The sequence below is a fragment of the Eutrigla gurnardus genome (assembly GCF_963514095.1).
Source record: "Eutrigla gurnardus genome assembly, chromosome: 6".
In the NCBI taxonomy this organism is placed as follows: Eukaryota; Metazoa; Chordata; class Actinopteri; order Perciformes; family Triglidae; genus Eutrigla; species Eutrigla gurnardus.
The window spans coordinates 23,047,173-23,067,372 of NC_139920.1; the positions used below are offsets into that span (position 1 = coordinate 23,047,173).

At 43.7% G+C, this 20,200-nt stretch overlaps 1 protein-coding gene across 2 annotated transcripts in view; it reads right to left on the reverse strand.

Moving 5' to 3' along the window:
* The window catches only part of nr5a2 (nuclear receptor subfamily 5, group A, member 2), a 195,852-nt gene that overhangs the window by 16,662 nt on the left and 158,990 nt on the right, over positions 1 to 20,200 (reverse strand). For both annotated transcript variants that reach the window (XM_084012269.1, XM_084012268.1), the window contains 2 exons: positions 12,534 to 12,653; positions 7,654 to 7,801 (listed from right to left, as the gene is read on the reverse strand). In XM_084012269.1, coding sequence (XP_083868395.1) covers positions 7,654 to 7,801; positions 12,534 to 12,653 — 268 coding nt within the window. The remainder of the gene's footprint in view (positions 1 to 7,653; positions 7,802 to 12,533; positions 12,654 to 20,200) is intronic.

The following is a 20,200-nucleotide window of genomic DNA, read 5'->3' on the forward strand; positions in this document are numbered from 1 at the left end:
GTTTGACAAGCTTAAACATGGTAAAAAATAACATAGACAGTGTGTGGTTTACTTTAAACTTAATATTTTAACAACGAAAATACAACAGACACCCCCAAGCCCGTCATGGCATGGTATGATCCGAGAATCGCCCCTGTAAGATGCACGTCATACAGATGTCAAAATGTAGTAGAAGTTGGAGGCGATACTGTGGATTCACATTAAGATAACATAAATAGGTTAATACATATGTATAATTATGTCACTGTCCTTTGACTCCAGTAGACTATGCTCTCTATCAGATTCCCTCATTTTTTTTTGTCTTATCAATTATTTATGGCTAAGTGTTTACTACCGGGGTCCACCATTTTACAAATCCCTGAGTAAACAAACGGCTCTTCTTATGTTGCTTTACTCTCTGATAGCTGTCCTTGTTTGGAACCAGATAAAGAGTGTCAACATAATCACCATATCACTCCTTGGGAGAATGTGATAAGACGAAAGAGAAGAAACAAGGCAAGACCTTAGCTGTAAATTGTAAGGATGCTTTGGAGATAATCTGGGGAAATGTCGAAATCTATCAGGAAACTGTAACGTATCTCGGGGCGAGATATAAGGCTGAGGCTAAAGGGGGCGGGGGGTCAAGGGTGAGAGGAAGCGATCCTAAATATCCCCACCGCCGCCACCACCACAACACACCGCTTAATGACAACAGCCTGCAGTTTTTTGCCAGGTAATAGTGGCAGGCTGGAGACCTGGAGCTTTTATTGCTTGATAAAGTCTGAAAGCCTTTTAGACGGCCTCATTACCTGGAATTCCCTACAAAGTGGCGGCCGGCGTCGGGATCCGACCGCACGCCATGTTAGATTTCTTAGGCTAAAATTGACAGAAAATAGGCAGAAGTATTAGGTTCATTGCTTTAGGGCACACTCCCACCTACTCCTGATGAGATGAAAGAAAAAGTCGGGACACTCAAACATGATTAGCTGGGGGTTTTGGCTCTTCCCGTTGGGGGACAAAGTTTGAGTGAATATTTTTTTTATTTTTTGTTTGTTTCCTGCATCGCATTGATTTTCCCACAGGAGGGTAAAAAAACAAAAGATTTGTTTGAAAGATGAGAGTCCAATACTCCTCAATCAGCACGTGTGTTTGCCGAGGCACTTCGCCCCAACTTTCCGAAAGAGAGCGTGATGAAAAAGCACTAGATGCAGTCGCTCCGTACGTGGAATCCACTTTATGAACCGTATACATGCATTTATAGTGTTAGACCCCGCTGCAATCACAGCTACTGTGTTTCCCATTACGGCTGTCATTGCACCAATCCAAAGCCGCTGAATCTGTTATTTGTGGGGCACGCCGTCATTAGTCGAAGTGTCTGTGGCTGCTTGCTTGTGTGCACTCACGCAGAAACACATGTTGCATTATTCCTTCTACAGGTCACACACACGTGGGTCGCACGGTATCTGTGTTTATATCGAGTGGAAACTTGAGAAATGTCTGTAAACCTCGTGTATCGACTTCAAAGTCTTAGATTAGATTTTAGATTTGATTTCAAACATGTCAAAATTGTGTCATACGGAAAATAAAATCTCACTACAAACTACAAAGGAAGAAGTATACACTTATTTAATCCCACCCCTTCTCCATAATTCATATCCTCTGTCATACGTCTATTTTATTTTATGTTTTTAGTGAATTAATCTTTATCATTAGATTGTTTTTTGTTTCTTCACATGTAATAAGAGAGCAGAGGTCAAGGACCCCCCTTGGCTGATTGTGACACAGTGGAGGGACCCCCTATTATTGTATAAAATTGTGTTCCTTATTAAACCGGGCCAATAATAATGTGTAGTGCAGCCTGTAGTGCCATGTATAACAGTACTTTGTAATGATGTATGTATACAATGCTAAGCCATTAAAATAATAATTGTTGACAGATTCATATTTAAATTGTTGTATTCATGTTAAGTTGTAATTTTGAAGAAAAAAAAAGGTTTGGGATCAAATAATTCCTGGGACCCCCCTGCAGTAACACTGCGGACCCCCTAGGTGTCCCGGACCCCCCTGTTGAAGATCCCTGACATAGAGCATGCATGCAAGTGTCCACGCTTGGAGGGTTGTGAGTCTCCACAATTTGAACTGACTTTTGTCCCCACAGTGTACACACGCTGTATTTGTACTATATTGTAAACAATCACATCTACTACCTTGTGGGGATATAAGGTTTTTTTTTAACACCTGTAATTTCTGCTATTTCCTTTAGTTAAATATGCTTTGTTGACTAATCCTGATGTTTCCTGGTCCCTCCCGAGAGCAGGAAGAGACGGTCACATTTCATGTTGAGTCAAGGCTTCCCGTTAGGCCAGAGACCTAACAAACCATACACCAACAGTACCTTCATACTGTGTATTGATCAGGTCAAAAGTACAGCTGATGTCTCCATTCTGTTGACTTGAAAAAAAAGCGCTGCGTCCCACACAGCAAGCAGCACAGAAAAAAAGGGAAAACTCCTATTTCGTTGCCTGTAATTAAGTTGTGAAGCATTGTTATCCGGTTACATGCTCCATTATTTGGCCCCTACCACGGTCTCAGTTGGGTATAAATATTGAACCGTCGCTGCCTCTCGATGTTAATCAATCCCCGACCGAATTGTAAATGATTTGGTTCGTTTCAGGAAATGAATATTTGCCAGGCGTTACGTGGGGAGGGGGGGGTGGTGGTTTGCATGAATTAGCCAGCTCTCTCTCTCTCTCTCTCTCTCTCTCTCTCTCTCTCTCTCTCTCTCTCTCGCTTCGCTGGCCAGGGATCAGGGCATTGATTCTGAGCAGCCTCGGATGTTGCTTAATTAGGACGTGCCTGTCTGGGAATTACATGTTTCTTTTTTTTTTTCTCCTCTCATTGTGCGGAGAAACAAATATGATAGAGAGAGAGAGAGAGAGAGTGAGTGAGTAGGGGAGAGAGAGAGAGAGAGAGAGAGTACATGTCTTTTTTCATCAAGGTTAATCACGTTTGCTCTGTTTGTGTTGTTGTCAGCAGATTGGTGTCTGACCTCGCGGTGCACAAAACCTGTCTTCACTGTGCGGCGCACGAAACATGCTAATGAGAGATCCCTGCAATAGGAGTGTGGTTGTTGGGGGGGGGGGGGGGGATCAGTTAGGAATGGAAAGGTAAATGGAGAGGTGGGTTAAAGCAAGATGGGTAAACAAAATCAATGTTGAATCACTATTGAAAAGTTTTTGTGACACATTTTCTCACATTTTTTTTATTTCAATAAGATTGTACTCATCGCAGAGTCTCTTGTCATTTACAGTATTGAGGTATTCTTAATGTTGTTTTAAGAGGAACCCATTTGGTAGTTAAGACATTGCGAGGAAGGAACGGAGTGGAGGACACGCTGAGGGAGGGGGGAAAGAGAGACGAATGGCGGGTGAGATGTGGGTGAAGATAAACGAGGGGCGACGGAGGCGGATGTGAGGATGGAGCTGTGATAGATAGAGGCGATGCAGAGATGGATTTGAAGAAGGAAAAAAGTGGGAGAAAGGGCACAGCAATGAGAGAAGAGACAATGCAAGAGGGGGCCGGATGGTGGTGAGGGATGGAGGGCGGGAGGGGATGGATAGGTGGGTGTCTCTAAACTCCCGCCTCGGAGCACTGACTAATCACTTGACAGACAGCTAATGTGGTGCTGAGGCAGCTCTTGAATCACTGGCTGTCTTGGCTTCTTATGAATGGAAAACACTACTGATTTCTGATCACTGACCTATAATAAAAGAGCAGCCAACATTACTGCAGACTAGACAACATTCCATCGTGTTTTGAATATTCATTACATTGTATTAAAGGGCTTTATATTGAGAAATCCATATTTTTTGGTGTTTTACTGTATTATTTTGACTTTCAACAGCTGAGAGGAACATTTGGATAATTTTCTATCCTTTTATTTAAAAGGCATACAAGAAAATGATGTCAGTTTTGGATATCTGGTACCAGAGCTGGAAGTAATTATATTTTTTTGATTGATAGATTATTGAAGAAACTAATTGACACATTAATCAGTAATAAAATAATAATCAGTTGCCGCCTGAAATGACATGTTCAAATAAACTGCTGCAATGGGCGAATAAAAAAAACAATAAAAAACCCATGCATGACGTTATGGATCAGTGTATTTCCAGTATTTAGTCATTCTTCCATTTAAAGTAACTTAAGGGGAAACACCTGGAAATTAAGTTTACGTCGTTAATAGAACTACCTTCTTGCCTTTTGGATTTAGAGGAATTCAAATCTTAACTCTCCACAGTTTGAGCAGCTTTTTCGCCAGCTTTGTTCCATCTAAAGGCTTCAATATGAGAGCATTATTTAGGGCTGTGTCCACAAATCTGCTCCGTCCGCTGGGAGCATTTACCACCCCGGCGCTGGTCTGGCAGCTACTCTGGTTCTCCTCTCGGCTGACGAGGACTGGCAGCGCCTGTCTCACCCAATTACACCTGATGGGGTCTGACCTGTGGAGCTGGGTTAACTGGTTGGCTGGCTGAACGCTCTCTGACCTCTGTCATCTGCACATGCCAGTATGGAAACGCTCCGTGTGGTGGCATGCATCAGGCATACATCTGCAGGAGTTTTGTTGAAAGTTGATCAGTAAAGCTTGCCATTCATTTTTTTTTTTTTTTTTGGCGTTGACATTTTTTGGGAGGTCTAAGCAGATTTCAAGCATCATAATATTACAGCATTTACTCATTTTGCCTGCAATCATTCACATATACTATACAGTGCAGTTTGAAGTTAATTCCAATTTAAGTGGGGGATAAGAGTCTTTTTTATTAACCTTCCTCTGTCTGAATTTGAACTTTTGACCTTCAGGCTTTCATGTCACCAGCCGTTCTATTAGGCCTGTAAGCCTTTTAAAGGAAATCAAAGTACCATTAAGTGTTCTGACACCATACGACTACCAGTAGTAAACCTTTACTGAACTCTGACCCAGGCAGCTCTCTCTCTCTCTCTCTCTCTCTCTCTCTCTCTCTCTCTGCAATTTTGTGGATCTCTTGCTCAACACCCACAGTCATCGCTCACAGTCCTACAAACCCTTCCGAGATCAATGCCCTGAGAGTGATAATCTCTTCCTTGATAGAGAGTGAAAGCCTGCACTTAAGACGAGCAAAGAGTGACAGCAGACAGAGAAAGACAAACCCACAGATCAGGACAAGTGTCTCCTCTCAGCTGACATCTATATATCCCCGTCTTTATCGACAACCGGCCTAACTAAGAGCTCTCGTGACGGGGAGGAAGTGGAGCGATCCATCCACAGAAAGCGATGAAGAAAGAGAGAGATGGGGAGAGAGAGGGAGGACCACTGAGACACAAGCAGAATGAGAAGAGAAAAATACCACTCTGTCCATGGGAGAGTAGAAGACGTATCAGTACTTCCTCAGATGTGTTAAAAGGTCATGTAAACACTAAAGTAGAAAGCAGTTGTTCCCCGTATCAAACCAGTGTCATGATGAAGATGACTCATCTGAGAGTACAGATGATTAGATTAAATGAAGCTGATGAAGAGGAGGGCTTTTAATCGTTTAGTTTGGCATCCAGTGCATAGCTCCTTTCATGACTCATTTCACTACCATTTATATTAATGACCAGTGACGCTGCTGCTGTTGGGAGTCCATGTGGGTGTGCTGTTGTAAGTCGCAGTCACAAAAACGTTACATTCGTTGGAATCAAAGTGGAAGCCAAGTTCAAAGATGGGTGTGGTCCGAGCAAAGGCCACCGGAAGTAGGGGGGTAGGGGTCATTCACGTCCCTGGTCCCGCTCGTGTTGAGGCTGGTGTGGTCCTATCGCGAAAAGGGTCTCTAGTTGTGTTTTGTAGTTGAAAAGCAGCAGTGTGAACACACACACACACAGATGCATGAAAGCACACCTGCTTTCCTCATTGCCACCCGATGCACCTTCCCCTCATAGGTAAACGTATGCATCTCCAACCTCACATCTCTATTCAGCTGTGAGATATTAATCAGATCAATTCTAAAAATCTCTAGGCTTTACATTACTTTGAGTCCCTCCTCCGAACTCCCCCCCCCCCGAACACTGATCCCCACAACCAGCTCCTCGCCGTCTGTGTCGGGGCTTCTTTCACGGGAGGCCTGAAGAGGCACTGCCGGGGGCGATACACATCCCTCAGGTGAGCCTTTCATTATGGATGATGTTTCTGCCAAATTATTTAGACCCTGAGCCCCAGCAACACCCCTGCCCCGTACACACACACACACACACACACACACACACACACACACACAACACAACTCATGCACACAGACTCCAAAGCCCTGCTGAAATCCACCCCCCATCCCTCCCTCTTTCTTCGACAAACACCACTAACACAAACATTAATCCTGCCTGATCACCTCAGTGTGTGTGTACTGTATGTGTGTGTGTGTGTGTGTGTGTATGTGTGCGCTTTTGCTTAGCAGTTCATTAGCCCTTTGTTTCTTTGTTTAGAGAAGCTAGCTGAGGATGAGGAAAAAATATTCATCGTATGTATGCCACTGCTGTGCTCGGTGCCATAGAGAGGCCAGGTAGAGTGAAGCTACCTTGACATCATTGGCTCCAGTAATGTAGGATGTTAAAATAGGTTTGGTGGAGTGTGTGTGTGTGTGTGTGTGTGTGTGTGTGTGTGTGTGTGTGTGTGTGTTCCTCAGAGGCCATTTGCTGCAAACTTGTTAGGAAAGAGACAGAGATGACAGTCTCCTGGCAATGTCTGACCTCGGCTTAGAGAGTGGAGAGCAGCTTTGGGATCTGAACACATACACATGCACGTGCGCGCACACACTTGCACACACACACACACACACACACACATCAATGTACCCCTTCTCTTCGTCTCTTAACTCATTTGGCTACTTATCCCTCCTCTTCCCCATACCCTCCCAAATCCCATGCTCCCCCTCTCTCTCTTCCCAGCCTCGGCTCCCTCCCACCCATCCATCCAGCCTCCCACCAATTCCCACTCTGTCTCCCCACTCCATCATTCTCCCATCTCCGACTTCTCCTCCTTTCCTTCCTCCCTTCTCCCCTTCTCAGTTGACCCCCAACTCCCTCCTTTCCTTTTCTGACCTGCCAAAGCATAAAACGGAGATGGATAGAGGGAGAAAAAAGAAAATCCCAAATGCACCACAAATCTAACCTCTTGGCTTGTTCCAACATCCCATGATACATAAAATACCACGATCAATTCTCTGAATAACTTAATCATGCATCTTTTATCATTTATTCCTTCTAATATTGGAATAGAGAGCAACACCTTAATTACAAAATCAGTTTTACATTCCCATCTACCTAGCATGTAATTAAAGTGGTTTCCATGAAAGGGACCTTAAATTGCATGCTAATACCTAGTATGCAATTTGAAAGGTTGCCTTCTCCCTTTCTCAGTTGGAAGAGGACATCTTCCTTCCTTCCTTCCTTCCTTCCTTCCTTCCTTCCTTCCTTCCTTCCTTCCACACTTTCTCTGCCCCTTCCAGACCATTCACCCATTCCTTCCTCCCCTCCCACCTCTGCCTCCTTCCCGTCTCTCTTGGCCACATGCAGCAACTTATCATGGGGCAGGAACAATTGCCCAGGAACCCCTTTTCTGTGTCACCCCCCTCAAATTTCCCCACTTCAGGGATTTCAGAGACTTACCCAGGCTGAAAAGGACCAGGAACTTGAGGCAGACGAACTCCCGTTGGTCCAGTTGCAGGGAGCGTAGCTTGGCCACCAGCTCCTGGGCGTGACTCAACAGGTTGTTGAGGGTGGCTCCCGCTTGTGACGCAATCACTGCATAGTCCACCTGGAATAAGCAGAGAGAGTGAGGGTGTAAGGAGTTTTTGTTTGATTCGTGGATGTTGAATTGAATGACCAGATAGACTCTTAGAGGGTAGTTATGGCAGCCAGCTATGTAGATAATTCAGCATTGGTAGGAAAACCAATCCCTGGCATGATGTTGTTTTAGTTGGCTAATATTGCTTCTTTCTTACGTTAAACGGGAAATTAGGCAGAAAACAATGGCTTCTTAAAAGCAAGCTGTTCATCTGTTTCCCGGCTGAGCTTCCCCAGTCCAAACACTGCTGGTTGGTTGCATTGGCTAACGCAAGTGGCTAGCTACTGCTTGATTGGAAATATGGAAAGGTAGTCCTGAAAAACAGAAATTTGTTTTGTAATTTGTTTCAAAGTAGTTTGCAATTTTTATGCTATTTATTTCTAATATGAATCCATCTATCACTTAACTGCAATTTTGCTATGCTTGACTTTGTTTTGGTATAAAGTAGTAGCAGGATTAGCATGAAAATAATTAATATAAGAGATCCCGCCCTAATGAGGACAGGTAGGGCCTCTCCTCCTCAGGCCCCCGCCCCCACTTCACACAGACCGCCCTTTCCCCTCTCACCTGCCCTGCAGGGGTCACTGCAGACACATTTAAATCCAAATTTCAACAATGGATTTTTTTCTCCACCATTTACTTTTTTTCAAATCTAGTTTAGATAAGCTGTTTCAGCGTCGAACTGTGTATATTTGTTATTGTTTGGATCACCAATTAATTATATCTTAAACCCCACCGTGCAAAAATGATTGATAACTTTACAACACATGACCTGTACCTGAACACATCACTCCCCATGAACTTCATGTAATGATTTTTTTTTTTTCACCCCTGTGCCTGCTCTCCTGCACTCTCAACATGGAGTCAAAAGCTTTTGTCTGTCCGTCAGAGCACATGAGACACTGGTGGATGTGTCAAAAAAGAAAAGAAAAAAAGCATCTGCAGGCAGTAGGTTTTTGCAGTTTAACAGTTTTTTTTATGACAACATGCTGCAGGCATTTGGAGAGAGCATGGGAGTTCACCTCCAACTGACTACACCTGCCACACTTGACTTCTCTCTCTGTTCTCTGTTATACAGCAGAACAAACACGTACATGAGACATGACAACAAAATAAATAAATATAATGATAGATTTCCCATAAACCCATTTTTCTTGGGTCCAACCCATCTGTCTAAACACACACACGCACACGCACACACACACACACACCCCTTTTCAGGTGCACTTCATATCTGCAGCCGCAGCACATTTGTCTGGGAGGCAAGTCCTTAGCTGCCACTCAAAGTAAGCAGGACCATATTACATTTTTATATTTATTGACAATTCATTACCATAATTGACTGTGCTCGGGTTTCCTGGGGAAGGTAGATGTCGGCGTGTGCAGTTCCTAAAGCTCAGGGAGGAAGAGAGTCCCTTTGAGCCCCCATTTGCAATTTAAAAACACGCCTGGATTTGGAATATATTTATTGTGTAAAGAGGATGATTGGAGCCTAGTTTTTTTATCTGCTAAGGAAGGGAAGGGAGGAAGGAAAGGATCATAAACTAGATGTTAAAACTACATCATGGCTTCTCTGTTCTCCTTTCTTTTCCCCTTGCTTTTCTTTCTTTTCCCTTTTACCATACCACCACTCTGACGATTTATCCTCAACTCCTTTGTCCCCTCTCTCTTTCCTCCTTCCCACCTTCCAGACGGTTAAGAGTTATGACTTTGGTGGAAAGCAGACACTGCCCCCCTTCCAAGGTGTCAATCAATTTACATAAAATCAACTGTGCATGAAATAACTTCATTGAAGGATTGGTCTGTTGATGGTGATGCCTTGGGTTATTGCCTTCCAGCCTTAAGTAAGAAGAGGGAAGAGAAAACTATAATGTCACTATAGCAGACTTAGCACTAACCCTGGTGACCTGCGTATCAGTCAATCAATCAATACTACTTTATTATCCCTCCTGGAGAGACACGGAGAGTAAATATATGAATAAACCTTCAAATCTTCACCCATCATGAATACGATGAACAATCTTAGCATGAATATGGAAGGTGAGCTTGGTTTTGATGGGTCGAGGGCTTTGATGTGTGTGTGTGTGTGTGTGGAAGACGGGGATGGGAAAAAATGTACCTTGTTTGAAAAGCACGGGAATCGACGAGGAACTTGTGTTTTTTTTGCATTTCTCCTTCATTTGAATTGCATGTGCACCAGGAGCGTTGCGCGATCAAAATATCTGGGTTTTTTATATAACGGAAAAACTGGCTGCCAAGCGGCGAGACCTCGCTTAATCATTCAACAGTTCAGTCCGATCTTTGTCATTTCATGTTTGTGCGCGTTTGTACGTTTGATCCCGTGACAGGATAAAGAACAAGTCGCCTTTCTTCCACTAAAAAAAAAAACTCCACTCATGGCCATTTGTCACCGCTGTTTGGTGACATGATGACATGAAGCAGAGAAAGATAGAACATAAGAAAAAGACAGAAATGATCAAGTGGGGAGGTTTAGGACGAAAGAGACCAAAGACAGAAAACTGAGTGACAGTAAATCTGCTGGTCCCAGGGATTTCTCTTCAAAGGCCAGTGTGACTGACATCTGTCAGAATCTCCATTTTAACAAATCATCTGTCCTAAAGTCACATAAAATAAATAAATGCATAAATGTGACCTTGAAGTTGTTCCCAATGCAAACTTTAACTTAAACATATTCTAATGATCAAAGTAGCCTGATCTGCCTTATTGGAATATATCTATAAAGGAGCATAATGTGTTGCCTTTTTTCTGGCATGTAAGTTCAACAATAGAGCAGGATGAAATCTTACAATAAAAAATATGAATCCGACAACATGTAGACATCATAAACTTAGCTGTGTGTGTGTGTGTGTGTGTGTGTGTGTGTGTAGCATTTGCTTTGGGTAATGCAGCTACTGTGTTCTAAATATCCCTGGTGTTATCGCTGTGCTGTCACCCCTGGCCAGGCAGAGAATAATAGGAAATAATGAACTGTTTCAGAGCCACACACACACACACACACAGGCACACACACGTTTTAACCCATCCCCCCCCCCCCCCCCCAACACCAGCTGTTCATTAACCACAGTATGCAAACGAAACTGCCGGCCTGCGCCTCTCCTGATTATCGGCCCCTCCTCCTACTCCTCACCGCTCAGGTCTCTACAAACTGCTCTCATCATCATCATCCTCGATCCCTCCTCATTCCATCTCCTTCCTCCTCCTGTCTGCCCTGTCTCCGCTTCCTTGCTTCCTTTCTTTTTCCTCTATTCGCTGCCATGTTGTCCCATTCTCAGTCCTCCATCTCTCCACTCTGGCCGTCTTCCCTTATTCAACGCTCCACCTGTTACATCAGTACTTCTTCTCTTCATGTATTCCCGTGCATATATTGGCCTGTTTAAGTACTACTATTTACCCGTTTCTAGTTACTCACCAGCAGGGCTGGCAAAATGCAGTTTGAATATCCATTCAAAAAAAGGTTCAGGGTATCTGAATGTCTGTTTTAGTGCATTACACCCATGATACCGCGTCCTAACTGGTGATGCAGTGCAGCGTTTTCTCGGACATCCCATTCCTGCATGATCCAGTTGTTGGCTCTTGAAAGCGTGCACTTTAATAGACGACGAACGGCTGATTGGTATTTGAAATGAGGAGTCGATACGATTCCATCTCATTCAAAAAAACACCTAAATGAGGTTGTGGCTGGCTGGAGGTACACAGCCTGAAAGTATCTTATCTGCTGTTGGTTATATTGTAAGTCATTTCCAGTAAATATAATGTATTGAGTGTGTTTTGCGAGTTCTCTGCCAGCTTTTCTGAATAATCCGTTGTTCAGCATTTCATTTTCAATGATGTGACTCCTTACTACAGTGTGCGGATATCATTTTCATATTAAATCCTTTTTTTCTTCTTCTTGTGCTATTCTGAACATCTCCTCCCGACCTTGTCTTTGTTCGTCATCGTGAAATTAAAGCAGGATTTTTCTCGTATACGGTTGCGCTCGCCGTGCTTGAATATTTATATACCGGCATCTATTGTTGCAAAACATTTTGTTGAAGAGCAATGTTTTGGAGGAACCAGCACAATCTATAATTTAACGACTCCTCATCTCACTGACAGCCATGCCACCGGTCAGAGGCATATTCATGATGAGCAGTCTCATGTCTTTGAGTGTGCATGAGATTATGAAAATCAGTGAACGCTGAAGGAGTCTTCCCTGCGTGCTCTGGGTTTGTGTGTGTGTGTGTGTGTGTGTCTATGTGTGTGTGAAGCGAAGCAGAATCACCGCAAACCCTGGCGCTTTGAGGACCTCCATTCAGGGCCCCCGGGCATCAGCTCCCACCAAGTGACTTAGGGCCCCGGTAAAAAAAACAACAAAAAAACATGCTTAGCCACATTATTTATCTGTCCGCCCACTCACTGTGCTGCACCGCGTGTAACCGAGCAATTTATTTATTCGCTGGCGGAGAGAAAAAAAAAGAAGAAAAAAAGCTAGATTGATTATTCTGGTGACATTAGTATATATCTATAAGCATAATCTATTTTTAATGAAGCGGGGACTCCGGTGTGGCTGAGTGATCAATAAAGCTTTAAGGGAGATGTGAGGTGTTGTAGAGTCCCTGAAGGAAGTGAGTGATGCATGCTGGGTAGGGGGTTTTTGTGAGGAGAAATTGAAAGGTTGGAGGGGGGGGGGTTACCAACTCACCTGCTGGCCAGTGACCAATAGGATGGAGCCCTCCTTGGCGTGCATCACCTGCCGGAAGACGTGGTCGAGGATGAGGAGTTCGCTCCAGCAGTTCTGCAGCAGCTTCATCTGGTCATCCACCTGGTAAAAGCAACAAAACACATCAGGTCAACTACTTGACTTGTGGGAATGAAGGCTTATGAAGCTCAACACAACAGTAAATGAAAGAAGTCTATAAAAAGCTGTGGCATCCTGATCAATTATATTTCACCCACACGTAGGACAAAACCTTGTTTCCTCCACAAACACAGAATTGAGACTGTGTCCAGCCTCAGAAGCAGCTGTTTGCAAGGTAAGCTGGCTCACATGTCAATCAGTTGTGCACCTCTGGCATTATTTATTTTCAACCTCAACACAAAGCTCAAAAGTCCCCCTTGTACACACTCTAAAGCGATGCCATTACTCAGTTAAGCACATTTGCTACGTGCCTGGTGTGGCAGCATTGCCAGGTTTTATCTGTTTGCCAGCAGTTTCTGAGTGATTCCACGGATGATAATGATTAAGTAGCGCCCTTTTTTTTCCTGTTTTCCTTCTGAATGCCAGCCGCTGGCTCCCAGGGACCCGCCAGGTGATCATGGGAAGCACCCAAAACAACCCCCTCCATTGTAACTTTTGGTCTCTTCCCATGCCTCGCCGTGTTAATCATTACTCCGCATAGCCAGACAGACAGAAAAAAAGGGCCACATTGAGAAGGAAGGAATGAGGAAAATGCATGAGAGGCTCTGTCTTTTCCCTCCCCCTCCCTCCTTTCTATCAACAAACACTGTCCTCTTTGCGGTATCATTGGGAATAATGTGTATTTCTGGGGCACACGGCCGTTTCCTGGCGATGTGAGTTACTTTTGTTGTTTGAGTACTGTGAGAACTGTCCGTGACGTTCATCGCCAATGTCAACCACACACTCGGAGGCTGAGGAATGTGGATCGATGTTAAAAAACTCAGGTGTGCACCGTGAAAGGCTGTTTCATTTATGTGCCACACAGGTCGACAATGACCTTAGGTAAAAAATGTCAATGTCATCAACATCTGGAGCTCTCCCAGCAAACGTCCAAATCCTTTATTTCCTTGTGTGACGGTGGCTGAAGTCTGAAGTCTAAAGCTTGTTGATTAGGGTTGTTATGACTGGTGATTGGGAGCCGCCGAGGGAAACACTGTCTGTTTGCCTTTTCGGGCAGACAAAACAATACATCGACCTGGCGGCGACAAACAACACACTCTTGTTGGAGGACGTGAAGATCTGAGCCGCCCCAACTCGTGGTTGCCACGGTTACCATTAGGACGCTGTACTGGTTCTGATTTTGGGGGGAACCCTTCATTGCCTACTAGACTGAAATTCACTTTTCATGTATTTTACATATTGAATCTCTGAATGCCTTACATCTCCCATTTCTCTTTTTATCAGTGAAAGGCAAATGACAAAATGACCTTTTCTAACATATTTTTTGACAGCGTCGTGGACTCTTCTTGTGCCCATCCTTCCTTTTTACATTTTTCTGTAGTCCCACAACTGAAGGGGTCTCGAAAAAATTCAAATGCCTTCATTAAAACCATCAGAGAGCAAAAGACCCAGTCAAAGGAGGGACTCCTCTTCTCCTCCTCGTTCCTCCATATACCCTGGAAGCACGTGTAACAGCGTGTGTGTGTGCGTGTGTGTGTGTGGACGGATGGGTACATGTAAGGCCCAGGCTCTTCAAAGGACCCCCCCCCCTGCATGTCAGCAGTGCTGGCAAGTGTCGGGGTCCTCATCAAAGGGCTGTCCTCACTCCGCCTGCCTGGAAGCTCTTCTCTGACAAGAGGGCCCGGGTTATCAAAGGGGGGCACAGAGGGGACGACGGCGGGTGATAGCAGCCTAGACGAGGACTAGGGGGGGACACCCGCCTGGAAACGGGGGCCCGATGACAGACAGACAGGCGTGAGGGCGGGCCAGGGGTTTGGGATGGGGGGGTTCAGTTCGCTGACCTTTTTTAAGTGCCGGCGACACGAGCTGTTTCCCTGACAAGCTCTTCCTTTGCTCTGTCAAATGAGCGACGCTCATGGCGCCTGATCTTACGAGATCCGCCGCCTGCTCGCTCAGATAATATGAACTTTTCTGACACGGAGGCCGACGGGCGCTTCGTCTCGTGTTTTTTTCCGTGAGACGAGCGAGTCCTGATTTTCAACCTCGATGCCACTGATGCGCTCAGACACAATACGACACAACAAAGTTCAAATGAGCAGATTTGTTGCTTTATTGCTGCCGGTTTACTCACCAGCAGCAATAAAAACAGCTGTTTTATGTCATTAGTTTAATTCTTATCTCACCCCGTGTTCATGGAAAGTTTTTAGATAACTACTCATTTACTGTTTCCAGTAATGTTCGTTGAATAGGAAGCGTGTGTTGTTATTCCTCGTTTCTAACTTCCTCATGTTGCTAAGTGATACACAATATGATTGTTATCACTGTTTGCTTGTTTTCAAAAATGTCTCTCTGGACATCAAAATAGCAATATGAAAACATTAGATTATTTCACTTCCACGCCAAAGTTGTATTTCGTTTTTAAATATAAGCTGAAGTAAGTTATTGGGAAATGTCATTAGTCACTTTTGGATAATTTGAAAATATGAAAGTGAATATTTCTTTAGTTATTATAATTCAAGTGACATCAGTCGCCATGCAGTATGTACCACACCATATCTGCATCCCACTATACGACAGTGATGTTGTACATGGTCCAGATTGTTATTTTTCACATTTTGATGTAACAGTACTAAGATATATTCTTTATTCCAAGCTCAATGGTATAACATTCAAACTCATCAAGTGCATCCTGTGTATTTAGCTTCTATAAATAAACACCTTTATGTCCCTAGATGGATCGACCCAATTAAGGACATTGGTAATTGACGTTCTTTGTAACTTTATATTTCCCTCATTTGTTTTGTTAAAAAAAATTGTTAAATTTAAATGACCAGAAGCAGCTTTAAGTCTTGTTCTTACTTTTGACTCTGAAAAAGTGTATTAAATCGGATTAGCTGGCCATGACACATAATCGTTTTCTGGTCAAAACCCATAGTTTTACACTTATTGTCAAATTGTACAATTTTAGTTACACAGTATTAAAAACAATTGATTTTTCCTGCAACAGTTTCTCCTTTTGCTTCCACTTTACACATTTGGACAATCCCAAGTCTCCACCTGCCCTTGGATGGAGCAAAACTCATTATAAGGATTTAGCTTCTGAGGTTCAGCCTGATGCAGAAAACACGCTCCCCAGAAATCGCTTCAAACTGGCTTCAAAATCCACATTTAAGGCCTTTTCAAGGTGTGATCTATTCAATATTTTAATATCATCACCGGTGTTTGGTTTTTTGGAGAAATGAGAGAAATTCCAAGCAGGAACTTCTTGCTTGCAGCAGCCAGCAATGAAAAATACATATCCTCCAAGAAACCAATTTAACACCTTTATGATCGTTCAGGCGAGTGGGATCAATGCCAGGATCAATCGCTTAGCCCATAGCTTTTGTTCAAAACCACTGGCTGTGATTAATGGGATTTTCCAGAGAGAGCAAGAGAGAGAGAGAGAGGTAGAAAAAGAAAGAGAGGGGGGAATGAAAATGCCAGACAGGGAATGAGAGAATGAGAAAAGACTTGGGGGAAATTGAGAAAATAAAACATAGTGATTAAGAGCAGAGATTCCCTCCATTTCTGGATAAATGTAAATTAATTGGAAATGGAGCATTCAGATGCTCACTGACTAAAGTAATGTTTATTCATAGCCCCCTGCTAAGAGTAGAGCAATTATCATGGTGTGTTGAGTCAAAACAGGCCAATGTAGTAGAATTCCCCCCCCCCCCCCCCCCCCTTCCTTGTGGCCGTGGTTTGGTCTAGTGCCACGAGCATTGTTAAGCTTCGTACGGTACGGCGGGCTTTAACGAGAGTACACAGCTGGATCTGATTTTAATAAGTAGTTCCATTTTTGATGTGGCCTAATGAACAGATTAATGGAATCTCCTTCTGTGGAGCCTTAATGAATGGAGAGAATCATGCTATTTTTTTAAGACAGGGGGGGAGAGAACGAACACACACACACACACACACACATGCCACGAGTTAATCTGCCTCAAACGACTTGTACATAAACAATAGCTGCGCTTCTATCTTCCCCTCTCTCTCTCTCTGCTGGAAAAGAATCAATGGCGTCTCGAAGTACTACAGGTGAGGTTTGAAGCTGACATCAATGCTCCCGCGTCTCTAGCAGCCATCCTTTGGTGCTGGTCCTGTCTTGGCATCTGTTCGCCTTGAGCCAAACAGGCCCCGTATTCACCTGGGAACGGGCAGTAATTCACCTAGAACAGCGGCTGTTGTTCCTCGGCGCGTCGTGAACATTTAATTATGTCGCGCTTGAGCGTCGCGCGGCTCATTTCCAGTTTTTTTTTTTATAGTTTGGGGTTGATTTAATTGAAAAGAGTCTCAGTGTGTGGGGATCCTTCGCACGACAATAGGATTTGTGTTCATCTAATTGGTCATCGATGTATCACAAACCCGTGGAGCGGCTCACTGTGGAAACACATGCTGACCTGGGATCGCATTTCTATTTAGTTTCTACCCTTCATATTCAGAAAGACAGCATTGCAAGGGAGGCAAAAAAAAAAAAAAGCAGCAGCACATGCCTCTTGAATTCCACCTCAAGTCATTTGTTTGTCGTAACTTTGAACAAATAGAGTTACATCCATCAGAAACTAAACAAACCCCAACAGAGTGAGTGACACAATCCCCAGGATGTTCCAGCTATGTGAGCTGCTGGTTAGGGGGAGAGGTGAGCTTCGGGTGTCCATGTTCCAAGCTATGTCCGACTCTGCTCCTACACCACGGAAGAATGGCTGAGAATGAAAATCATTATCCCCCCTAACCGCCCCCTCCACCACCCCCTCGCCTCCCGAAACCAACTCTTGTTTGTCGTGGCATGCGGTTCACGTAGTGCCTCGATCCTACGGGCCGGCGGGGTGATAAGAATGCTGGGAAAGTGAGCAGGTGGCAGGTGGCGCTGTTAGTCGAGAGGGGGGGAAGAGAGGAATGATAATACTAGAGATAAAATAGTAGAACGGCTAGCTCTGGTGAAAGTGACTGTCAGCCAACAGACACAACTGAAATTTGAAGCTTTATTACACCTGTTGGTTTTCCTTAAGTTTTAGGATCCTATACTGATCCTTTATTTCATAATTCAATAGTTTTCAATGTTGTTTCAATGTTGCAACCTCTCTGGATATGCCTATAGATGATACTTCCATACCTCTCCAACAGACAATAAGCCAGCAGACATACCATCAGCTTGATACTCCAATGTGATTTTGCATTGTGAACTATATGTGTATCCATCGCACGCATAGAATGCCCTGTGGGTTTATCCCCGACTAGAGTGCACGGAAACCCTACACTGTTATTATGTCCTTAAACAGCCGTAGAGATGCCACAAGCCAAGCAGCCATAGAGATGCCCACTGGCCATCCATCACGGCTCCCTGTGATGAGCTCAGAAAATAATAAAAGAAGACCTTGTGTCTACAAAACGGGTTTTCTCATTGTGGGGGAAAAAAAACGCAACATATTTTGCTCTTTGCACCTACATGTTCCACGTTCTTTTCAGTAAGCAACGTGTCCATCACAAAACTACCGGGATTTCAATTACACATATTCACTCAGGGATACCAAGAGAACTATGAGGTGATAGAAATCATACAGTCTCACTTCTGCAGGAGACATTGTAACTCGGCGTGTGTAGCAAATGTAGTCTGGGAGTCTTCTTTTTGTGAATGAAGTTACAAACAATTGTCTGCAAGTCGTCTTCTTCTCCGAGTGAGTCCGTGAACTCAATGTGTGCAGAAACCGCTTTGTAAGAGTGAATGAATGCTGTGTGTGTGTGTGTGTGTGTGCGTGTGTGTGTGTACCCAGCATCCGATCGATATCGCCGCGGCACAGAGATTGATCGTTTCCCACGGTGACGGCATTAACGGACTCTGGAGGCTGACCTTTGACCCCCGACAACACTCTGCTTTCGATTGGCCATGTCCCCTCCACCACCCTCAAGCATCAACACATCCTGACTTTTCTTCTTCTTGTCCTGAGCTTGTGGTAGAATAGGGAAACCAAAAAACAAACCATGGCCATATCACTGGACATGCCCTCTATCTCTCATCCCCCCCTCTTCCTATCCGTCCTGTCATCCCTTACAGCATCCTTGTTGAGATGAGGGGAAACAACACATCGGCCTGTTAAGGTCTTCCTACTCTGTCTGGGCCTCAGCGATATCAGGCCACCACAGATACAGGAAATGCAGTAACTGTCTGTGATAGCAAAACCAGTGTAGCGAATGGTGTCCTTAACAAATATGCAGGGTTCGTACGGGTGCTGGAAATCCTTGAAAACACTTGCATTTTAGGGTGGTTTTCAAGGTTTGAAAAGTGCTTGGATTTAGAATAACGTGCTTGAAATGTATGTTCTATGTGATGACATATATGATACGACACAGAGAAAAGAAGATCCATATTTGAGGGACTAGCATTTTTTTGCATAAAAAAATATTTTATGATAAACAGATTATCAAAATAGGTGGTGATTATATTTCTGTGGATCTTTTATTGGAAGTAGTTTTTAGTCCTTTCATTTGCGGTCATTCTGTAAAATGCTGTCTTAAAACATCAGGTTGGTTGTTCATAGGACCATAACCTCTCATTTAATGTAACGAACAAGTGCAATAAAAAGTATACAAATATGTAGTTTACCACAGCTGTAAGGTGCTGGAAAAGCATGGAAATGCACCTTGAAATGCTTGAAAAGTGCTTGCACTTTGGAAAAGGTCTAGGAACCCTGAATATGTAAATAGATACTAAATAAATAACAAAGATGCAGAAGATACAATATCTGGTATGGGTGCAGATAATGCATCATGGCACGTAAGGTTAAGTTGTTAGCTTAGACCGGCTCTCTCTCTCTCTCACACACAAACACACACACACACACTTCTGTGAGAATCCACAAGAAGCAGCACTACATGCATGAGGAAAAACAAAGTATCTCTGTGGGTTTCTGTGTGTGTGTGTGTGTGTGTGTGTGTGTGTGTGTGTGTGTTGCATCGTGTTGCAAGAACATCTTGTTTTCTCAAGGTCGCTGATGATGGCAACAAACCCTCTTCTGTGTCTGATATTAGCGCAGGGATCTGAGGACGAACCGAGCACATCCAAACTTTCCTTATACCGTGTTTTTTTACTTGATGCATAAGCATGTGAAAGATAGAAAAATCAATAAAGCAGGAGAACGGGCCAGTGAGACGCCAGACATGAATTTCGAAGTGATACCTTTTCACGCGTGCATTGTTTATTGTTGTCTGCCTTCGACTGGACTGATATGTACAAATTCAGAACTTTCCAGGGAATGTCTGCCAGCTTTTTTTTATCCTAATTATTATATATGAAATGTGCGAGAAGGTACGTCTCAATTCAGCTGGTACAGCGTCTAAACATGAAAGATATCTCCAGACAAAAAAACAAAAGAGGTTATGAGAAAGAAATGTACAGTTGCCTCATTTATGAAGAAAGTTAATCCGTGAGTGCATGGCTTAAAGGAAAGGAGTGTTTTTTTTCCTCTCTTTTCGAG